This window comes from Canis lupus, chromosome 22 (assembly GCF_011100685.1).
Source record: "Canis lupus familiaris isolate Mischka breed German Shepherd chromosome 22, alternate assembly UU_Cfam_GSD_1.0, whole genome shotgun sequence".
NCBI classification, from domain to species: domain Eukaryota; kingdom Metazoa; phylum Chordata; class Mammalia; order Carnivora; family Canidae; genus Canis; species Canis lupus.
This window is the reverse complement of record NC_049243.1, coordinates 4,825,838-4,845,275: the sequence shown is the minus strand read 5'-3', so window position 1 is coordinate 4,845,275 and position 19,438 is coordinate 4,825,838. Positions and strand designations below refer to the sequence as shown.

The window sequence follows — 19,438 nt, the reverse complement described above, 5'->3', positions numbered from 1 at the left end:
GCAGGCGGGGCACAGCACCTCTCAGGGTACCCCCCTACTTCCCCCACCCCCCCCGGGGATGCACCTGCCGCGGGGGGCCCGGGCCGCACCCAGGAGCCACGTACCTTCCCACACGGGAGGCGGCGGAGCAGCACCGCCCTCGGGCCGGGGCGCAGGCGGGGCACAGCACCTCTCAGGGTACCCCCCTACTTCCCCCACCCCCCCCCGGGGATGCACCTGCCGCGGGGGGCCCGGGCCGCACCCAGGAGCCACGTACCTTCCCACACGGGAGGCGGCGGAGCAGCACCGCCCTCGGGCCGGGGCGCAGGCGGGGCACAGCACCTCTCGCCCCCACCCACCCCCCAGGATGCACCTGCCGCAGGGCCTAGTACCTTCCCGCGTGGGCCGGGGCGCAGGCGGGGCACGGGCACCTCCCGGGGCGCCCCCCCCCTCCCGGGGGATGCACCTGCCGCGGGCCCGGGCCGCACCCAGGAGCCTCGTACCTTCCTGCGCTGGAGGCGGCGGAGCAGCGCCGCCCTGGGTCCGGGGCGCAGGCGGGGCGGGGGGCAGCTCCCGGGGCTCCGGGCCCCCCTTGCCCCGGGGACAGGCCGGCCGGCGCCCCGGGGCCCCCGCGGAGGGCGAGTCGGGCCCCGGGCGCTGCGCGGGCGGCGGCTGCACCCAGGCGGCCCTGTGCCTCCGCAGCCTGGCGTCGGGCGCGCAGCGGGGCCGCTCGAGGTGCGGGGAGCTGCGCGGGCCGCCCGGGTCGCCGGGGCCCCTGCCGGCCCTCCCGCGGGCCTCCCCGGGGGCCTCGGGCCCGCCCGCCGACTGGGACACCATCTCCCGGGCTCGGGGCTGCAGGTGTCAGCGGCCGCGGGGCTAGCGGACTCGGGCCTCGAACTCGCCACGCGGCCGGCGGGCCGGGGCCGGGCAGCAGCGAACCTGCGAGGGGCAACAAACAAGAAATGGTTGGACACGCAGAGGACGGCAGTCATTGCTTCACTCCAAATCGTGGGAGGAAAAGAAACAAAAAACACACAGGTTTGTACTTGAGCCTGCACAACACAGTGAATTCCCCTTGGACTTCCAAGACTAGGTAAACGCATCAATCAATCAATCAATCAATCAGCAATAAAACTAGCAGCCAACACAGGAGGCCAGACACTGGGATAGAACGAGGTTATTTTTTATCTTTTTTTTTTTTTTTTTTTTTAAAGATTTCACTCATTTATTTATGAGAAACCCAGAAAGACAGAGGCAGAGACACAGGCAGGGAGAAGCAGGCTCCATGCAGGGAGCCCGACGTGGGACTCGATCCCTGGTCTCCAGGATCACACCCTGGGCTGAAGGCGGCACTAAACCGCTGAGCCACCTAGGGATCCCCAGGAATGGGTTTTCAAGGCCTAAAGATAATAATGGAAGTTTGCAGGATAGAGTCATAGACGCATACAGCTGATTAAACAAGCTGTGCATTCTTCCAATAAAATTGAAGGTCAAACCCCAAATGGGAATACCATTTGGAAGTAAAGGTGCACTTTCATCGTTTCTTGCTTTTATTTAGTCTGCGTGTGTATTTCTTTTCTTTTTTAAAGATTTTATTTATTCGTTCATGAGACCCACAGAGAGAGGCAGAGGCACAGGCCGAGGGAGGAGCAGGTCCCCGCTGGGAGCCGCATGCAGGACTGGATCCCAGGAGCTGAAGACAGATGCTCAACCGCTGAGCCACCCGGGCGTCCCTCTGTGTGTCCATTTCAACAAAGTAGACCGGCAGCATGTGAAACAGGACAACCACTAGCCCTAAAAGTTTGTTTTATGTAACTGAGATTACAATACTGAGTTATAGCAGCAAGAGCAATTGGTAAGTAGCTTTTCATAGCTCAAGAACACACTGTGAATCTAGACTCTCTATCTCCACTCCGGGCATGGAGCCTGACCCAGGGTTCGAGCTCACAACCCCAAGATCCTGATCTGAGCTGAAATCAAGAGTCGGCTGCCTAACCGACTGAGCCACCCGGGCATCCCAGTTTGCTCGCTATTAAAAGCTTAGTGTTTAGCTCTAGAAAAGAAAAGTCCTGATGAAAAGGTCGAGAGCTACTCAAAGGAGGAGCACTCCGGTTACCGGGTCACCGTAGTCACAGGCCCAGCATGTGTCTCTCCACAGCTCCCACCCAAGCAACTGGGAACAGCAAAAAAAAGGTCCGAGGGGGAAGGCCCAGAGATGCAAGCAGTCGGCTTAGGTGAGCGGAGCACCATGGAAGGGTGGGAGCACAGCCACAGGGTGGTGAGCTGAGACTTTGCAGTCAGTCCCAGGGCTTTAACTACTCCCATTATGTATACGGGGGCTCCCCGTTCCCCCAGCCCTACCCAGGCCTCCCCTGGGACCTCCGGCTGGCGTATCCTGCTGCCTCTCCGACACTCATCCAGGGGACATCACGAACAAACACATTCAAGCAGACTCTCATTTCCCCCAAAGCCAGTGCTCCCTGGTCTTCCCATCTCAGGAAACACCTGCCGGCTGCTGAAGCCCAAACTGGAAGTCGTCTCTGATCCTACCTGTCCCTAGGGCTCTCTCTCTCTCTCTAATCCATTAGCAAGTTCCTCCCTATAGTTGCCATCCCACCTAGGTTACCATCTTCTCCCACCTGGGCCTCCTTCCACCTGCCCAAAGGGTCTCCCTGCTTCTACTCTCGCCAACTTATAACCAAGAAGGACGCAGAAATCTCTTCTAAGCCTAAGTCAGGTGTGGTCCCCCCCCCCATCACCCACCCACCCCCTGACGGCTTCCGGTCAAATCTGGACTGAAATCCAAAATCCTTACCTTGTCCCTAAGGCATGTCACGATCCTGTCCTGCAGACCGCTCTCACTCATCTCCGTCCACCCTCCATAAGCCCCAACCACGCGGCCAACGCTTACGGCCTACAAGCTGTCGCCCACCCTAATGGTGTGGTCCCAGTCCCTCTGGCCGGTGCCTCTCTTCCTCCCGCTGAGCACACATCTGGCTCCTCCCTGCCTTGCTGCATGCTTTGGTTGATGAATTACTTCCTCAAAGAACTCTTTCCTAACTACCTCCTTAAAGTAGTTTCCTAGCCGCTCGCTATCACATCACCTTGCTTAATTTTCATCAGAGTAGTCTCACTTCCTGGTATTTTTTTTTTTTTAGCTCCTTACTGTCATCCTCCTCCACCCCCTGCCTAGAAGCTCCATGAGAGCAGGGGTCCCGTCTGTTCTCCGCCAGGCCACAGAGTTACATACGGGATTGGGGGGGCGGGGGAGAGCTCACCAAGCTCATGGACTGAATGAGCAAACCCAACAAAATGGAAATAACGTCATGAGCTGGAGAGAAGACTTCTGTGGTGGGTACAGCTGTTCTGTCACGGTGGGAGAATTGTTCACACGAGGTATAGAAGCGAATCCATCATGTTTCCTAGAGATGCGACATGTTGCTCACCCAATGCTTACAAATACCCCCAGGAAGGTACATGTAAAAAATGTACTACGGCTCCTTAGGTTTTCTTGATTTGGGGGCCTCCCTTTCTAGGTCACACCTTCGGAAGTGACGCCTGTACATCCCTGAGATACGTACAATACCGCGCAATACGCATCTGCCCCAAATCACCGCTCTCGCCAAACATCACGAGGTGTGGCGGCAATTGCCATAACTCATCTGAAGCGCTTCGTCTTCCTTCTCCAAACCTCAAATCTCAGCTAGTGCCTCAATTTCTTTTCATCATGCATCTTCTCCTCTCCAATAATTTTGGGGTGTTGTAGTCACAAACACGGACCCTGACTGCATTACTGTGAAGTGCCCAAAACACAGAAGCCTAGAACAAACGAAGCACCCACCCTGCACCAGACAAACCCACCAATCCCAGAAATGATGTTGGAAACGACTTTATCCCTCCCAACCTTTTCCTAGGAATTCACAGACGTACGTCAGTCAGATCAGACTTACACGTGGGATCCTCTGTACATACACGTGGGCTCACTCTGGGCAGAATCTGCAATGGATCTTCTTCTCCCGACAAGGTCTTAAGGGTATATATCACTCTTAACTATGCTACCACTTTCTTTACTATTAATGTCTCAAAATTTACTTAACCAGACTCCTACTGACAGAAACTTATTTTCCGTTTTTCACTATCATAAGATATACAGCAACCAACATCCTGCTCACGTTGCTTGTTGTTGGTTTTCTTTCACTAGATTTCTTCTCTTACAGCTGCCAGTTTTAGTTCTGAGTCCACAGCTCATGATAATATCACTATTTCCACAAGAATGAAGCTGAAAGTCATGTTTTACGCTCATTTCTCTACATATCATAGCTGTCCTTGTGTGGGGAGATGATTGCAGATGTGAAATCACATTAAAAAAATGCACAGCCTCCAACCAACGATACGCAGCGGTGATCCCTGCGTGTTTTTTTAAGAAACAGACTAAAGGCAATAGTTCAAGAAGAATGATGTTATTTATGATCCTCCCTGATATGGAACTGACTTAACTGCACTGGGCAAAACAGACTTTCTTTTAAAAAGTAATTTCAGAAGCAGGTGCTTGCTCCACTTCCTTCTAGAAAGATGTTCTTGTTTCACACACATAATCGGCAGGTGTTGGCTTGTCTGGGTTACAAAACGAGAACATTTTAGAGCTGGAATAGGCCCAACGAGATGCAAAGGCACGTCTAAGGACACCACTGAGTCATGTCAGAGAGAGGATGAAAAGGCAGGTGGGACACTCATTAAGGAGCATGAGTTTCTCTGAGAGGGAGATTGACACAGGAGAGAGCAATGATTAGAAACCAAGTCCAAGCCCTGGTCCCGGAGGTCAACATCATCGCTTGATCTTTGGGGCAACAGATCATTCATGGGATACCATCGTATCATTGTGTTGCTTGTTATCGCCTTGCTCGTAGTTTGTTAATTATCCGATTAAACAACCGTTTGCTGAGCATCTACTACATGACTGGCATTTTTCTGTTTTGGAAGCCCGGGAGTAAAATGAGCGCTATGCTCCCCCCAGTCGTTTACATTCTGGTGGAGGAGAGACCGTGACCGAACCCATACGTTCACACGTTTTGGTGCCGATAGGCAGTAGGCACTATGAGTCCGAGCAATGGTTGGCTTCTTCCCAGGTGGGGTCTTTTGAATCACAGAGGCTTAGGTACAAAGGCAAAATCAACTTCCAAACACATTTTAAAGGGAGAGAAATCAAATTACAAAGCTTACCGTCATTTCTATCAGGAGTTTCCTGTTGAGAGTGAGCACAGGCCAGATTATTAGTTAACATATATAAAGCAGCAAAGGTCCTAGATGAAAAGAGAGACTCTTGGGTTCCCCCTGCCAAGTCATTCTGGTTGGGCCTCTGCCCATCAAAGTCAGTGTGGCTCTGTCAAGAATGACTGCATCACGAGGACAACCTCGGAGCCACAATGCCAACGGCAAAGACGCAACTTTTGCAAAAGGGGTGGACGACTCAGTTGGGCATGAGCCACCATGACCTCTATAGTGACCTCACAAAAGTCTTTCAGACCATAACCAGCCAGGACTTTGATGGCAGAGGAGCAGCTTTTAGCTGCTAATGCCCCTAACAATCTTAGAGTCACTCCATGAATAAGCACAAACGTGTCAGATTTAGGATTTAAGACTTTCTCTGCCCCAGCAAAACTACTAACTGAATACATCACTGGGAGCACTAAAGACTCATCTTAAATGTTACCTTCTCAGCGAGGCCTCCTTGGTCCCCCTAAAGGTCTAAGCAACTGTCCAGCCAGTACTTCCTCTCCCCCTTTCCACCTCTAGTTTCCCTACTCCTTAGCACTAATCCACATTTGATTTAACCTCAAAGACTAACACCCACTAGAATGTAAAATCTCTGAGCCTAACTTTTAAAAAAAAATTGTACTTTGGATATACTACTTTGTTCCCAGAACCCAAGACAGGGGCACCTAATAGGTGCTCAGCAAATTTATTCTTTGAGTGTGAATAAAATGACTGCAAGAAGGAATGAGCAAACAGTAGCTAAGTATGGTTCCGTTGGTTATTTCTGTTGCCCAAGAAAGAAAGTCAAGAACAGATGCCAACCTTTAGAAGAAATCAGAGATCACGACCCAAGATTTCTGTCCATCATTGCCTTAGAATAAAGGAAGTTGGAGAATAGAAATCATAAATAAGAGTGGAAGGGAAAGGTAAACTTCGTTTACGCCAATTTGGTGGTGCCTTACAGAGCATGCTCAGGAATAAGCAAACGCGAGTGAACAGACAGCTTGTGAGCTATTTGGGGTTAACGCAGTTCCCCAGTCCTCTTCCCATCTTTCAGTATCTACTTCCCTTCACGCTTTGACTTTAAACAAGACTCGCATCCCCGAGGATGTCGACAGACTCAAACTATCACTTGTCACACAGAAACCGCCAAGATGCCCAATGGAGTGGCTCCACAGGTTCCACCAAATGGCCAGGAATCAGAGTCCCCTGCCATTTTCATACAGCTGCAATGTCACCCACAACACATGCTGGACTCTGTGTTCTAACACGATGTGCACCAGGAAGGAAACAGGGCTATATTGCAATGGGGGCTGGTGGCATCATATGGACTCCTCTCTGACCAACTTAACCTTTGGCAATGACCCTGAATTTTGAAGGTCTGCTGTCAGAAGGACAGAAGGACAGAAAGTAAGTATGACAAATGGGTGGGGTGAGAAGGGGGAAGACCCAACAAAGGCAAAGACCAAGGAACGCCAGATACTTTGCCCAATAAAACCGCAAGGTTGCCCAAGATACACAAATGACTAACTTCCTGTGGTCACTGCGTATGTCAGTATGTCACACTTACCGCTCTCATTCTACACAATGATACCATGAAATGTTTCAGGTATTATGCTGATTTGGGGACTGAAATAAAGAACATTAGGGGACTTGCCCAAAGCCTCACCATGAATAACTACCAGAAGGAGAACAAAAACCAAAAGTCTGATACCTGATCCAAAGCTCCTTCCACTGATATTTACATGTGCCATTTGGGCTGAAATTAGGATATTTTTAATTTCATTGGCAAAGTCATATTAAGAATTTTCTCATGAGATCTGTCGCAAAACAAAGGATTAAGAACCACACCACTATATTTGATTCCATGTTTTTAGAATACCATGCCTGGAATTTTATGATTATACCTGTTCATAAAAACAAACAAACAAAACCATTGTACATACATCTCCAATATGGGACTATTTATTTACAAATCTTGGGATCCCTGGGTGGCTCAGCGGTTGAGCATCTGCCTTTGGCTCAGGGCATGATCCTGGAGATCCGGGATCGAATCCCGCATTGGGCTCCCTGTGGAGCCTGCTTCTCCCTCTGCCTGTGTCTCTGCCTCTTTGTCTCTCATGAATAAATAAATAAAATCTTAAAAAAAAACTTTATATGTGCACAGCTCTTCTAATATACTATGTAACTTAAAAAGTCCTGAAAATATCATTTTGTTCTTCCTTTCCAATAAATCATCTTGCAGCCTAAAAATACATACCACCACTCAACTAATGTTTTACTTAAAACCTTCCATATAAAAAAAACCCACAACAAACAAAAAATTGCCTCTCTACGTGGATATGAAACAACTGAATAAGACAAAAATTTACCCAAAGTAGGGGTAGGTACCTATCCTTGAATGATGGCGAGGTTCCCATGTTTGGGCAAAATCAAATGGGGAGCCATATCAGAAAACAGTCTTGCAGTTCCCCAAATAGTTACACATGCAGTTACCATTTGACCTAGCAATTCCTCTCCTGGGTACGTACCCGAGAGAGTGAAAGTACATGTTCACATGAGAACTTGTGCACAAATGTGAACGGCAGCATTATTCAGAATAGGCAAGAAAATGGAAACCACCCACACGTCCAGAGACTGATGGTGGGGCGAGCAAAGCGTGTAACAGCGGGGTCGTTGGGCCGCAATACGAAGTGAAGTGCTGAGACACGCTGCAGCACCGACAGGCCCTGAAAACGATATGCGTAGTCCAACAGCCCGTCCCAAAAGATATTTCATTTCATACTGATAGGTACTTTTTTTTTTTTTTAATGAAATGTCCAGAATGGGGAAAGCCATAGAGGGATTTATTTATTTACTTATTCAGAGAGAGAGAGAGAGAAAGGCAGAGACAGGCAGAGGGAGAAGCAGGCTCCATGTAGGGAGCCCGACATGGGACTCGATCCTGGGTCTCCAGGATCACACCTCAGGCTGCAGGCGGCGCTAAACCGCTGAGCCACCCGGGCTGCCCTACAGGATACATCTTTGGGGATCTCAACGCTAATGAGGACACATATCTGCTGCATATACTAAAGCCACTGAGCTGTACACTTTAAAAGCAGCACTTAAAAAAAAAAAAGATTTATTTATTTGAGAGGAGGGAGGGAGGAGGAGAGCAAGAGGGAGAGAGAATCCCAAGCAGACCCCAAGCTGAGCATGGAGCCCTAGGCGGGGCTGGATCTCATGACCCTAAGCTGAATGAAGCCGAGAGTCGGAGGCTCCACTGACTGAGCCACCCGGGGCCCCTGCACCGTACAATTTAAATGGGTGAATTGTAGGTTATGTGACTCCTATCTCAATCTCGATAATGTTGTCCAATACAACGAAATGGGAAGAAGTTCCCTTCGTCATCCTTCAAGAAGGTCTAGGAAAGGGCGCCTGGGTGGCTCAGTCGGTTAAGCGTCTGCCTTCGGCTCAGGTCAGGATCCCAGGGTCCTGGGATGGAGCCCCGCGTCAGGCTCCCTGCTCCGTGGGGAGCTTGCTTCTTCCTCTCCCTCTGCCGCTCCCCCTGCTGTGCTCTCTCTCTCTCTCTCGCTCTCTCGCTCTGTCAAAAAATAAATAAATACATACATGTGTAGGGCGCCCAGAGAGTGCTGGTATCACATGGGCTGCGGGGATCAGAGGAGCACCAGCTGTAGGTCAGGCTGCACACAATGGCACTGAAAGTTCAGGGGAAACAGAGCGTAGATCAAGGGAACACAGAACATAGACGCCTGAAGTAGGCAGGGAGGAGACAGGGGAAGTAGAAGTGAAATTGCCACAACTGAACTATCTAGAAAAAGAAAAGAGGAAAAAACACAAAAACTGAGAGCTGGTAAAGATGACTTCATGAGTGTGATGGCAACCAGTCACTGGGCACTCGCTGGTCACCGCACCCTACGACTGTCCAGACCGCCACCCTCGTCCTCAGACCAGCACCGCCAGGCAGGTTGTGCGGGTCCCACTGTACAGATGGGAAACAAAATCAACGCAGCTCAGTAGTGTGCTTACGTGGGACTAAGTGCCCATCTTTGAGAAACATACACAGACGTACGTAGAAATCATTTCTGGCAAAGTCATACCGTGGGAAGAGCCAGCAGGGGATACGGATGACACCCAACTGGCCATGGTGAGAACTGTTGAAAATGGGAGAAGGGTACATGTCCTATTCCCTGTGCTTTTAAGTTTGAAATTTTCCATAAGCAAACTCCCTAGGTAAAAGTTTTTAAAACAACAACAACAACAGGGGCACCCGGGTGGCTCAGTCGGTTAAGCGTCTAACCTTGATTTCCACTCAGTTCGTGATCCCAGGGTCATGAGATCGAGCCCGGGGTGTGGAGTGCACTTGAGATTCTCCTTCTTCCTCTGCGCCACCCCCACCCCCTGCCTCGTTTTCTCTCTCTCTCTCTCTCTCTCTCTCAGAGAAAGAGTAAAAAAACAACAAATTAAAAGAAAAGAAAGAATTCCACATTGCTATATCTGTCCATGTACCCCTGGGTACCTGTCTGACCTCCTTATCTACTACCTCTCCATCCCCACAGCTCTATACTCTTCTGCACCCCTACACCCATCTAGACTCTTCTACATGAACTCCCATCTCTATTCGAATTTACCTTTGGAATGAGACGTTTTTCACAGCCCTTTTTAAAACTGCATCCCTAAGGGGTGCGCTATCCTCATTTACTGTCCTATTTTTTTTCCCCAAGAGCACTCATCTTTTATTATCTTGGCCATCATCATCAGTTGATAACTGACACTTACATGGCTTTTACTGTCTGCCTGGCACTGTTCTAGATGCTTCTACACACACACACGATCCTTCTAATACTTTATGAGGTAGCTATAACAACACTATTTTCATTTTACAGGTGAGAACTCGAGGCACAGCTTGTAAATGGTGCATTTCACCTCCAGGCAGTCTTGCTCCCAAGTTTACATTCTTCCCCATAACAGCACAGGGGTAAAGGAAAGACCTTCAAATCTCACGGACCCAAAGATTTCTCCAGAACATTAAAATTTATCAAGCAGGACGGGACTGCTGGCAATGTCATGCTTACCTCCCTTGGCCCGAATCTCCACAGACACTAAGAGTTTAAATGAAGGGTGAGCAACCAAAACCAAAACCAAAACCAAACCAAACCAATCCAAAAAAAAAAAAAAAAATCCAAAAAACACATTTTACATACGTCATGAGACAGTTCAAATGATTTGATGATTGAGTCGTATCCTTAAAATACCCTTAAAATGTGCATAAACAAGAGTTCAACTCCTCTGACATACCGTATTTAAAAGAGCTATCCTGCAAGCTGTCTTCTAAGAACAATTTCCAAAGAAAGAGAGAATAGGGAAGGACTTTACATATATTTTCCAGATAGTTTTCTCTGACCCACCACAGATTGCTGAAATAAAAGAATGTAGAAAAGTGAAAGGATAAAAAACAAAAACCACCAAAACCCCCACCCTGCCCTCCATCCCGAAATCAACAAGACAAAAAGCACCTGCCGGCGGGGGGTGCTTTTCATTGTGACCTGCCCCCCAAAAGCTCTGAGGTCTGATTTACATTTATTATTATTATTTTAATAAGTGTAAAACTAAGGCTCCAAGAACAGAACTCAAGTTTTGTTGTTCTTTTTTTAAAAATGTAATTTCCAAACATTAATAGTTGGGCAGATCACATTTACGTGTGTAGATTGTTTTGGCTTTTTCTCCTTTATCATTTTCCAGCCGACTGTTAATGAAGACAAAAGCCACTTGCCTCTGAAACTTCTTTTTCACTTGCTGGACTGGTTTCTCTTTCACAATTCACACTTCATGTTCCAGCGAGAAGTAAAGCATTCCTTCAATATAGGATTATTGTGACTATTTTGTGGATGAGAAAACGGAGGCCCAGAAAAAGGAAGTAAAGAGGAGACCACCCAGCAACGGCAGCAAGCTCAGCACTGGGGACCTGGAGCCTTGCTCTCGCCCTCAATGCTGCCTCTATGTATGTGGGAGATAAAACCCAGTACATAAGTTAAGAAAAAAAAAAAAAAACCCACACACAACGGTCCCCATCAAATATAATTTTATGCCAATCTGAGAAATTCTCCACTTACTAGCTGTGTGACTTTGGGCAAGGCACTTAACCTCTCTGTGTTTCAGTTTCTTTATAGACTGTTGTGAGAACTCAATGAACTGGAACATGCATATAATCAGGCGGACACACAATATTCAATAAAATTTAGCTTTATCATCACTATCAGTGTTATTTCATAAAGATTTGTAGTTCAGCATATACAACAGCACAATTAAGGAGGCTTAGTTTTACTTCTCAACTTTGTAAATGAGTCACCTCTCAACTCCTTTTAATCAGACTCTTAAAAAAAATTTTTTTTTAATTTATGTATTCGTGAGAGACGCAGAGAGAGGGGCAGAGACACAGGTAAAAGGAGAAGAAGGCTCCCTGTGAGGAGCGGATGCAGGACTCGATCCCAGGACCCCGGGATCAAGGGCCTGCATCTCAGGACCCCTGGGCCTGGGCCGGAGGCAGAGGCTCAGCCTCTGAGTCCCCCCGGGGTGCCCCACAACTCCTTTCAATTAAAATGAAAAATCAATCTCACTGGGGGGGGGGGCACTTGACGGGATGAGCACTGGGTGTTAAACTATATGTTGGCAAATCGAACAAAATTTAAAAAATACAAGAAAAAAAAAAGAAAAAGAAAAACCAATCGGAGGCCTTGGTGGCTTTGTCCCGCTTACCTTATTTTATCTTTTTAGAACAGATACAACGTGACACGCAGGCCTTAGTCCTGCTCTCCTTTACAATGGCTGGGAATCGCTTATTTACAAAGAGCTGCTTAAATTGCAACAGTCACACGAGCAACCCTGTGACCTTTCCTTTCCATATTAGCAACAGGAATCTCCACTTAGGAACAAGGGAAACTGCTCTGGCGGGCAGTGCCACTAGCTGTGTGCCCTCAGACAGGTGGGGACGACCTGTTAGCAAGCAGGGTGACTCTTTCTTTAGCTCCTGCTTCTTCTAGGGATTGTTCAAACGGAAATGCTGATTCTCACAGAGTGACCCTTGGCTCTGACATTGTTTTCCCCTTATCAGAAACCAAGAACTCTGACTCCAGAAGGCCAACCCTGTTTTCGGAGCTCAAAGGTTTCCTGTAGGGCACGTCAAGTCAAATCAGATCCACCCCCCTGCCCCCCCACCCCCACCAGAGGTCACTACCAATTTGTCAACTTTCTTAGCCTCTCAGGCCCTGGAGAAGATGAGGAAGGCAAAGTTCCCGTCCCCTGATGGGTCCCCTGATGTGTCCCCTGATGTGCTGCGAAGAGGAGCTGCGGCCAGACACGGAGAAACAGGCACATCCTGCTACCGAGGGCAGGTAAGGGGGGGGGGGGAAGGTGAGTACCACCCCAAGCGGCCGCCCCAATGCTCCCCTGAGGCTGTCCTGCTGGGCCAGGAAGGGGCGTGGGCCGCACGGTGAGACCTCTGTGTCCACCCCACGCTGCAAGCCCTGCCAAGCAAAGCCCTGCCCGACCCCCCCCCCCCCCCGGGGAAGCAGGGCAGGGACGTTCCCTCACTCAGCACACAGGCGCCCAAGGGCGACCCTCGGCCCCCCCAGCCCTCCTGAGACACCTTCAGCGCAAACATCTTTCCGGGGGCGCCGCAGGTGGGTCTGGAAGGCACCCCTTCCTTTTAGCCCTCAACCCAATGAGTAACCCCTCTTGTGAAGGTTCTCGACGCTCTCCAAGCTGACAGCGTCCAGGATCGCGGGGGAGGGGGGTCGGGGAGGCGGGGGGGTGGGGTGGGGGGAACCTCCCCGTGGCCATCTCAGCAGGTGCACCCCCCCCCCCCCCCGCCCCTGGTCATCTCAGCAGGTGCACCACCCCCGCCCCTGCCCATCTCAGCAGGTGCACCCCCCCCCCACCCCGGCCATCTCAGCAGGTGCACACACACACACACACACCCCCCCCCCCCCCGCCCCGGCCACCTCAGCAGGTGCACCCCCACCCCGGCCATCTCAGCAGGTGCACCCCCCCCCCCCCCCCGCCCCTGGTCATCTCAGCAGGTGCACCACCCCCGCCCCTGCCCATCTCAGCAGGAGCACCCCCGCCCCCCCCCCCCCCCCCCCCCGCCATCTCAGCAGGTGCTCCCCCCACCCCCGCCCCGGCCATCTCAGCAGGTGCACCCCCCCCCCCCCCCGCCCGGCCATCTCAGCAGGTGCACCCTCACCCCCCCCCACCCCCGGCCATCTCAGCAGGTGCACACACACACACACACACACCCCCCCCCCCCGCCCCGGCCACCTCAGCAGGTGCACCCCCACCCCGGCCACCTCAGCAGGTGCACCCCCACCCCGGCCATCTCAGCAGGTGCACACACACACCCCCCCCCCCCCCCGCCCCGGCCACCTCAGCAGGTGCACCCCCACCCCGGCCATCTCAGCAGGTGCACCCCCCCCCCCCCGCCCCTGGTCATCTCAGCAGGTGCACCACCCCCGCCCCTGCCCATCTCAGCAGGAGCACCCCCGCCCCCCCCCCCCCCCCGCCATCTCAGCAGGTGCTCCCCCCACCCCCGCCCCGGCCATCTCAGCAGGTGCACCCCCCCCCCCCCCCCGCCCCGGCCATCTCAGCAGGTGCACCCTCACCCCCCCCCCCACCCCCGGCCACCTCAGCAGGTGCACCCCCACCCCGGCCACCTCAGCAGGTGCACCCCCACCCCGGCCATCTCAGCAGGTGCACACACACCCCCCCCCCCCGCCCCGGCCACCTCATCAGGTGCACCCCCACCCCGGCCATCTCAGCAGGGGCACACACACCCCCACCCTGGGGCCGCTCGGACCGCCCCCGGTGCCGCGCTCTCGGGCTGTCCCCAGCTCGCTCAAGCAGCCACACGCGTGGTGGTCGCCACGAGACGCCCAGAGGTGTGGGCGCCGTGGGGAGGGGACCGCCCAGCCCCCGCCGGCCCTCGCCATCGCCGGGCGCGCTTCTGGGGAAGCGACAAAAGCCGCCGCGGCCGAGCGCGGCGCGGGGCCCGGGGCTCTGTGCTCCCGCAGAGTCGCCCACATCCGCCGCCCCGAGGTCCCCGCTCCCGGCCCCGGGTCGCGCCCCCCTGCGAGTCCGTCCCCGGCAAACCCGCCGCCCGCGGGGGAGCCCGTGTCCACGCGCTCGCGCTGCCCTCCCCGCGCCCCTCGCCGCCCCCTCCCCGCAGCACCTGCACCCCCCGCCCGGGCCGCCTCACCCCTGCTCTCCAGGTGGGCGCCGTGAAGCGGGGCGCGGAGGGGCAGCGGCGCCTGACCGGCCGCCCCCCGTGCGGAGCCACCGGGCGGGCCCCGGGAGGACGGAGCCGGGACGCGCTGGGCCCCCGCGCGGCTCCACCCCCGCGGCCGAGCGCTGGGGGCGCGGGCCGGGCCAGCCGGGGTCCCGCCCCGGTTCCTCCCCCAAGCCGCGCCCTGCCCTCTGGGGGGCCCACCGCGCCCTCCGCGGCGCAGACCCGAGCAACGCGGACCTGGGGCCCGGCCCCCCCGCACCTGCTGCTCGCCGAGCCCCGCCGGGAGCCCCCCTCCCGGGACCTGGCGGCAGCACCCACCCCCCCACCCCCACCCCAGGTCGGCGCGTCCTGCTGAAGCCGGGGTTTGCGGTTCCATCACACCTGGGCGGGGGGGGGGGGGGGGGGGAAAGCATCCAGGTGTGATGGATCCAGGTGGACGCTGCGGAGAAGCCGCCAAGCCAAACCCAAAGCGCTCACAATTCGAAACCCGAGCCCTAAGGAAGGGTCAGGAGGCTGCGTGCCCCGCGGCCGTCCCTTCCAGGCGCCCCAGCAGCGCCCCGATCTCTCCCGGGGCGGGGGTCTCAGAGTTACCCGCCCTGGTAACAGAGGCCGGCCAGCCTGTCTGCTGGCTGCAAGCAACCTGCCCTCGCTTCCTTGGTGGCTTCTAGGTTGTGGAACCAGGTGGCAGGTAACGGGGCCTTGGTTTTGCTGGATGGCTCTGCAGAGCATCCCTGTCCCTGGCACAGCCGCAGTGGGGTGGCCAAGGCGCAGCTCCGGGAGTCCCCGCTCCAGGCAGACGGTGGGGTCCGCATCAGCGCCCCTAGACAAGCTAGCTGCCCGCCCCCCCACTCCTGGGGAGCCTGTTTGGAGGCCTAGGAAGGCTTGGACCTGAAAGGAGTCTGGACTTTGGAGGTTCTGCCCCAGGAATTCAGATGGGCTAAAGGCAGATTGGGAAGGGCTTCCTTTACATTGAAAGGAAGGAAGGAAAAAGGGAGAAAGGAAGGGAGGGAGGGAGGGAGGGCAGCCCATGGATGTGCACTGCCCGCCCTGGTACCAGGTTCCAAATTATTCTGAACTATCCTGTGGACATCGCTGAGAATAAACAGATCACCTGCTTCCATTTCACAAAGGAGAAATCTGTGTGTAGAAGAGGTTAAGTTACTTGCCCAAGGTCGCACAGCTGGTAGAGCACGGTCGGGCTTTAAAGACCCAAGTCCAAGGCAAGAAAAACATTCTCGGAAAGGCACTAGGAGATTTTTAGACCAAGATGGCAAGGTTTGGGCAGTTCCCCCTTGAAGTCACTTTGACACCATCCTTTTTTGTTTGTTTGTTTTGAAGATTTTATTTATTTATGAGAGACAGACGCAGGCAGAGGGAGAAGCAGGCTCCATGCAGGGAGCCCGAGGTGGGACTCGATCCCGGGACTCCAGGGTCAGGCCCTGGGCTGAAGGCGGCGCTACACCACTTAGCCACCCGGGCTGCCCACTTTGACACGCTCTTTACCAGGAGGTAAGTAGGCCGGCCCCTGCGCTTCTCTGCAGGCCTCTTACAGACTTGAACGTGCCCACTCGCTTATCACAGATAAAGGAAGCCCACATTCTGGAAAAGTATCTCTACAACGAAGAAAGAAAGCTCAAGGACGGGTTTTGTTTTGTTTTGTTTTGTTTTCATTTAAGAAATACTCACTGGAAACCTACTGTCCCCTCTGGGATTAGAGTCCTGGAAGTAGGATTTCCCAAGTCCTGCTGAGGGTGGGCGTCCCAAGACTACCTAGTGTTAGCTGTTCAATTCTGAGAACATCGCCGACCATCACCAGCCACAAACCACCTGGGAAAAGCAGAGGCTGGTTTTCTCTTTCATGGGAAGGTCATCCTGCAGGTCGCTGTGCCCTCCACGCCGCAGGGCCCAGGGGCAGTGAGACCATTGGGAACACCCCCCCACTTCAGCTGGGTGGGCCCAGGCCCAGCACCCACTGGTCACACACAAGGCTCCACTGTGGCCAAGACAGCCTCGGAGGAGACGGGAAGCCGGCAGCTGCCTGCCCCAACCCAGCCAGACTTCACGAGAGGTGACTTGTGCCATGAGCAGGGCTGCGACCCTGGTTCTGAGCTCGCCCGACCACATCAGTACAGGAGAAATCAGTCTCTGTGCAAAGCAGGGAGGGAAAGAGATAAACTGATACCATCACAGCCGTCCAGGGAAGAGGGTAGGATCCCACCCGAGAGGGAGGTTAACACATGCGACAGGGAGTCAAAGAACCCAGGGAGGCTGCATTTGGCTTGCCTTGGTTTCTTTTCCTCCTTTCTGTCTGAAGCACCCGTTATCCACAAAAGGGCACATCTGGGTGACTGCCTGAGGAGCCTAGATAGGCAAATGCATTGAGGCAGAAAATGGAATAGAGGTTACCAGGGACCGGAGGAGGGGAAATGGGGAATTATTGGTTTATGGGCACAGTTTCTTTTTGGGATGATAAGGAAGTTCTGGAGATGGATAGTGGGGATGGTGGCACATGGTTGCAAATGTACTTAATGGCACTGAAATGCATACCCACAAACAGTTAAAATAGTAAATTTTATGGTATGTATATTTTACTATAGTGAAGTATATATGCATGTGTGTATGTATATACATACATGTAAATATATATTGAAAATATATGTATTATAATGTTACAATGTTATATGTTATATATATGTGTGTGTGTGTTTATATTTGTGTGTGCCTATATATATATATATGTCTGACTAGCTGAAGCCTGAGTTGTTCCTGATGGTCTCACTGTCCCAGGCCCTGGGGCATGGAAGGCACTGTGACCTGGAAGATGACCTTCCCCATGAAAAAGAAAACCAGCCTCTGCTTTTCCTGAGTAGTTTTATTTTATTATATATAATAAATGTATATGTAAATAATAAACATTTATACATTATAGATACTATTTGTATATGTTAAATATAATGTGTGTTATATTCTTTAACATATAATGTGTTACATCATGTATCTATTAATGTAATATATAATAGATAGTGTATATTAATGTTAATATGATGTGTGCTGTATATTAAATATATATAATGGGTGTTATGTAATATAATGTGTGTTATAACACACTATATATGTATTGTGTTAAATATGTGTGTTATATCTGTATTATATGTAAGTATATATATTACATACATATTTGAGATCTGTAAAAAAAAAACAAAAAAAATATTTGAGATCTGTTATCATGATGTCTTACTTCTTTGGAATAAAAACCCAAGTAAAAGCAATATGCCAAGAGATGGCTTCTGCCCCTGGAAACTCTTTTCGTGAATTTTGTCCTACCTTACTTTGCTTTCCTTTAGGGGTGCCAGGGCCTCGCTTCTGGGTTGTAGCACCCCTCATTCAGAAGGAAGAGTAATCCTGCCACTTTGCTGCTTGCTTCTGCTGGCGATCGGTGGCTTTGGGGGGTTGTGAGGGGCATATTCAGAAGCGCCACGTCCTGCAAGAGGCTCTTTACCTTTCAGAGAAAGAAAGCCAAAACGGGTTCAGAAACAAATTGAGTAGATTTCAAGCCCTAACTGACTTCATTCCATGATTCATGAACCAAGCAGCATCCTTTCCAGCTAACAGAAAGGAGCTCCGAGGCTCTGTACAAAAATGGAAGGTTTTTTTAAAGGCAGAAAGGGGGCGGGCCAAGGAAGTCAAAACAAAAGGAAGGATTATTTCCAGCAAGATCCCTTTCGTCTGGGAGAAAGGCAGGGGCTTATCACGCAGACTAACCTCACTAGCACTGACCATTTCATTGCAGATTGACTGGTTGAAGGACACGTTCCCAGGCGTAGCCGAAACCCTAATGAAACCTCGGTTTACTCTTGTGGGGCCAAGTGACTCCATTTCAGGCCTGTTGTTCCTTCTGTAACAAACCAGCAAAAGGATTGTGGGCTCTGGTGAAAATGTTGTTTGCTTCCAGCCAACCAGGAATACCAGACACGCATACCCAAGGTCAGCCTGTTCCAGGGGGGATGACAAGATGAAGGGCATGTGGCCTCAGCCTGACAAATAATCCGTAAACCTTGTCCCCAGTCCCTCTCCTCCACTTTCCATTCCACAGTTCCCACTCTTCCTCTATGAAAATACCCTCAGCAGGGCTGGGAGAACCACCAGCTGCACCTGTTCTGTGGTCTCTTTTCACAAGCTCTGCAGTGTACGTGAACATGGGGGTTCGCACATGAGTGCCGTGGTGCATAGTCATCTGCCTTCAGGACTAAAAATTGTAAGTGGTTTGTATGCTGTCCTGCACTCGAGGCTGTGGACCGAGGAGGACCTTACTCAATTCTGAATTTCCTCCCCCACAACCTCCTTCCCGTGGGCCTGGTCCCGTACTTCTCATGTTTCTGGTGTTCCATGTATTTGTTAACTGCTCAGGTAGCTTGTGGGGTGTGATTTGAATGCCGTCCTACGAAAGAGAAAGACCCTGGGCTTCGATTATCTCATGTTTGGGAACACTTAGTGTCCAACGTTCGGTTTCTTAGTCAACACGTGAAGTGTCCTTTACTGTGATCTCAACCCAATTTCCAGTCTCTTCTCTCACTTGAGCCTCAATTACCCTAAGATCCTCAATGGCCCACCGATTGTTCTGGGAACATTCTTTGCATTGTCCTACCTTTATACCTCAAGCCATCGACCACATCTTATATTTTTCACATTGAGCTGACCTGGGACTTCTATGTTGCTTGCCTGATATTTTCATTTGCCTTTCGGATAGCCTTCTAGCCGAGGTTAGACCATTCATTCCTTAAGTCATTTCCACATGGACTGTTTGACAAGGAAAAGCTACGCCTAGATTAAATCCTGTGTGGCTGGTGAGAATCTTTCTCCATAACCTGGATACCAAGAAAAAAAAAAAAAAGTTACCTGGTTTTTCTAATTTTTTTTTTCAGGATC

At 51.8% G+C, this 19,438-nt stretch overlaps 1 protein-coding gene and 1 long non-coding RNA gene across 5 annotated transcripts in view; one reads left to right on the top strand and one right to left on the bottom strand.

Moving 5' to 3' along the window:
* The window catches only part of RUBCNL (rubicon like autophagy enhancer), a 38,022-nt gene extending 23,473 nt beyond the window's left edge, over window positions 1–14,549 (bottom strand). The window contains exon 1 of one of the 4 annotated variants that reach the window (XM_038569535.1): window positions 14,483–14,549. Coding sequence is in view for 1 of the 4 variants with exons in the window: in XM_038569533.1 (XP_038425461.1) it covers window positions 5,200–5,260 (61 nt within the window). In the remaining 3 variants the exon portion in view is untranslated. Of the gene's footprint in view, window positions 1–482; window positions 561–5,199; window positions 5,439–8,841; window positions 9,007–14,482 lie in introns of those variants that run through there. The other 3 variants (XM_038569534.1, XM_038569533.1, XM_038569536.1) reach the window with 3 other exon arrangements.
* On the top strand, window positions 12,442–17,415 carry LOC111091810. Its single transcript, XR_005376212.1, has 3 exons — window positions 12,442–12,623; window positions 15,851–16,021; window positions 17,261–17,415. It is a non-coding gene; the product is annotated as an uncharacterized LOC111091810 (long non-coding RNA).
* Window positions 17,416–19,438: the final 2,023 nt, after the last annotated feature.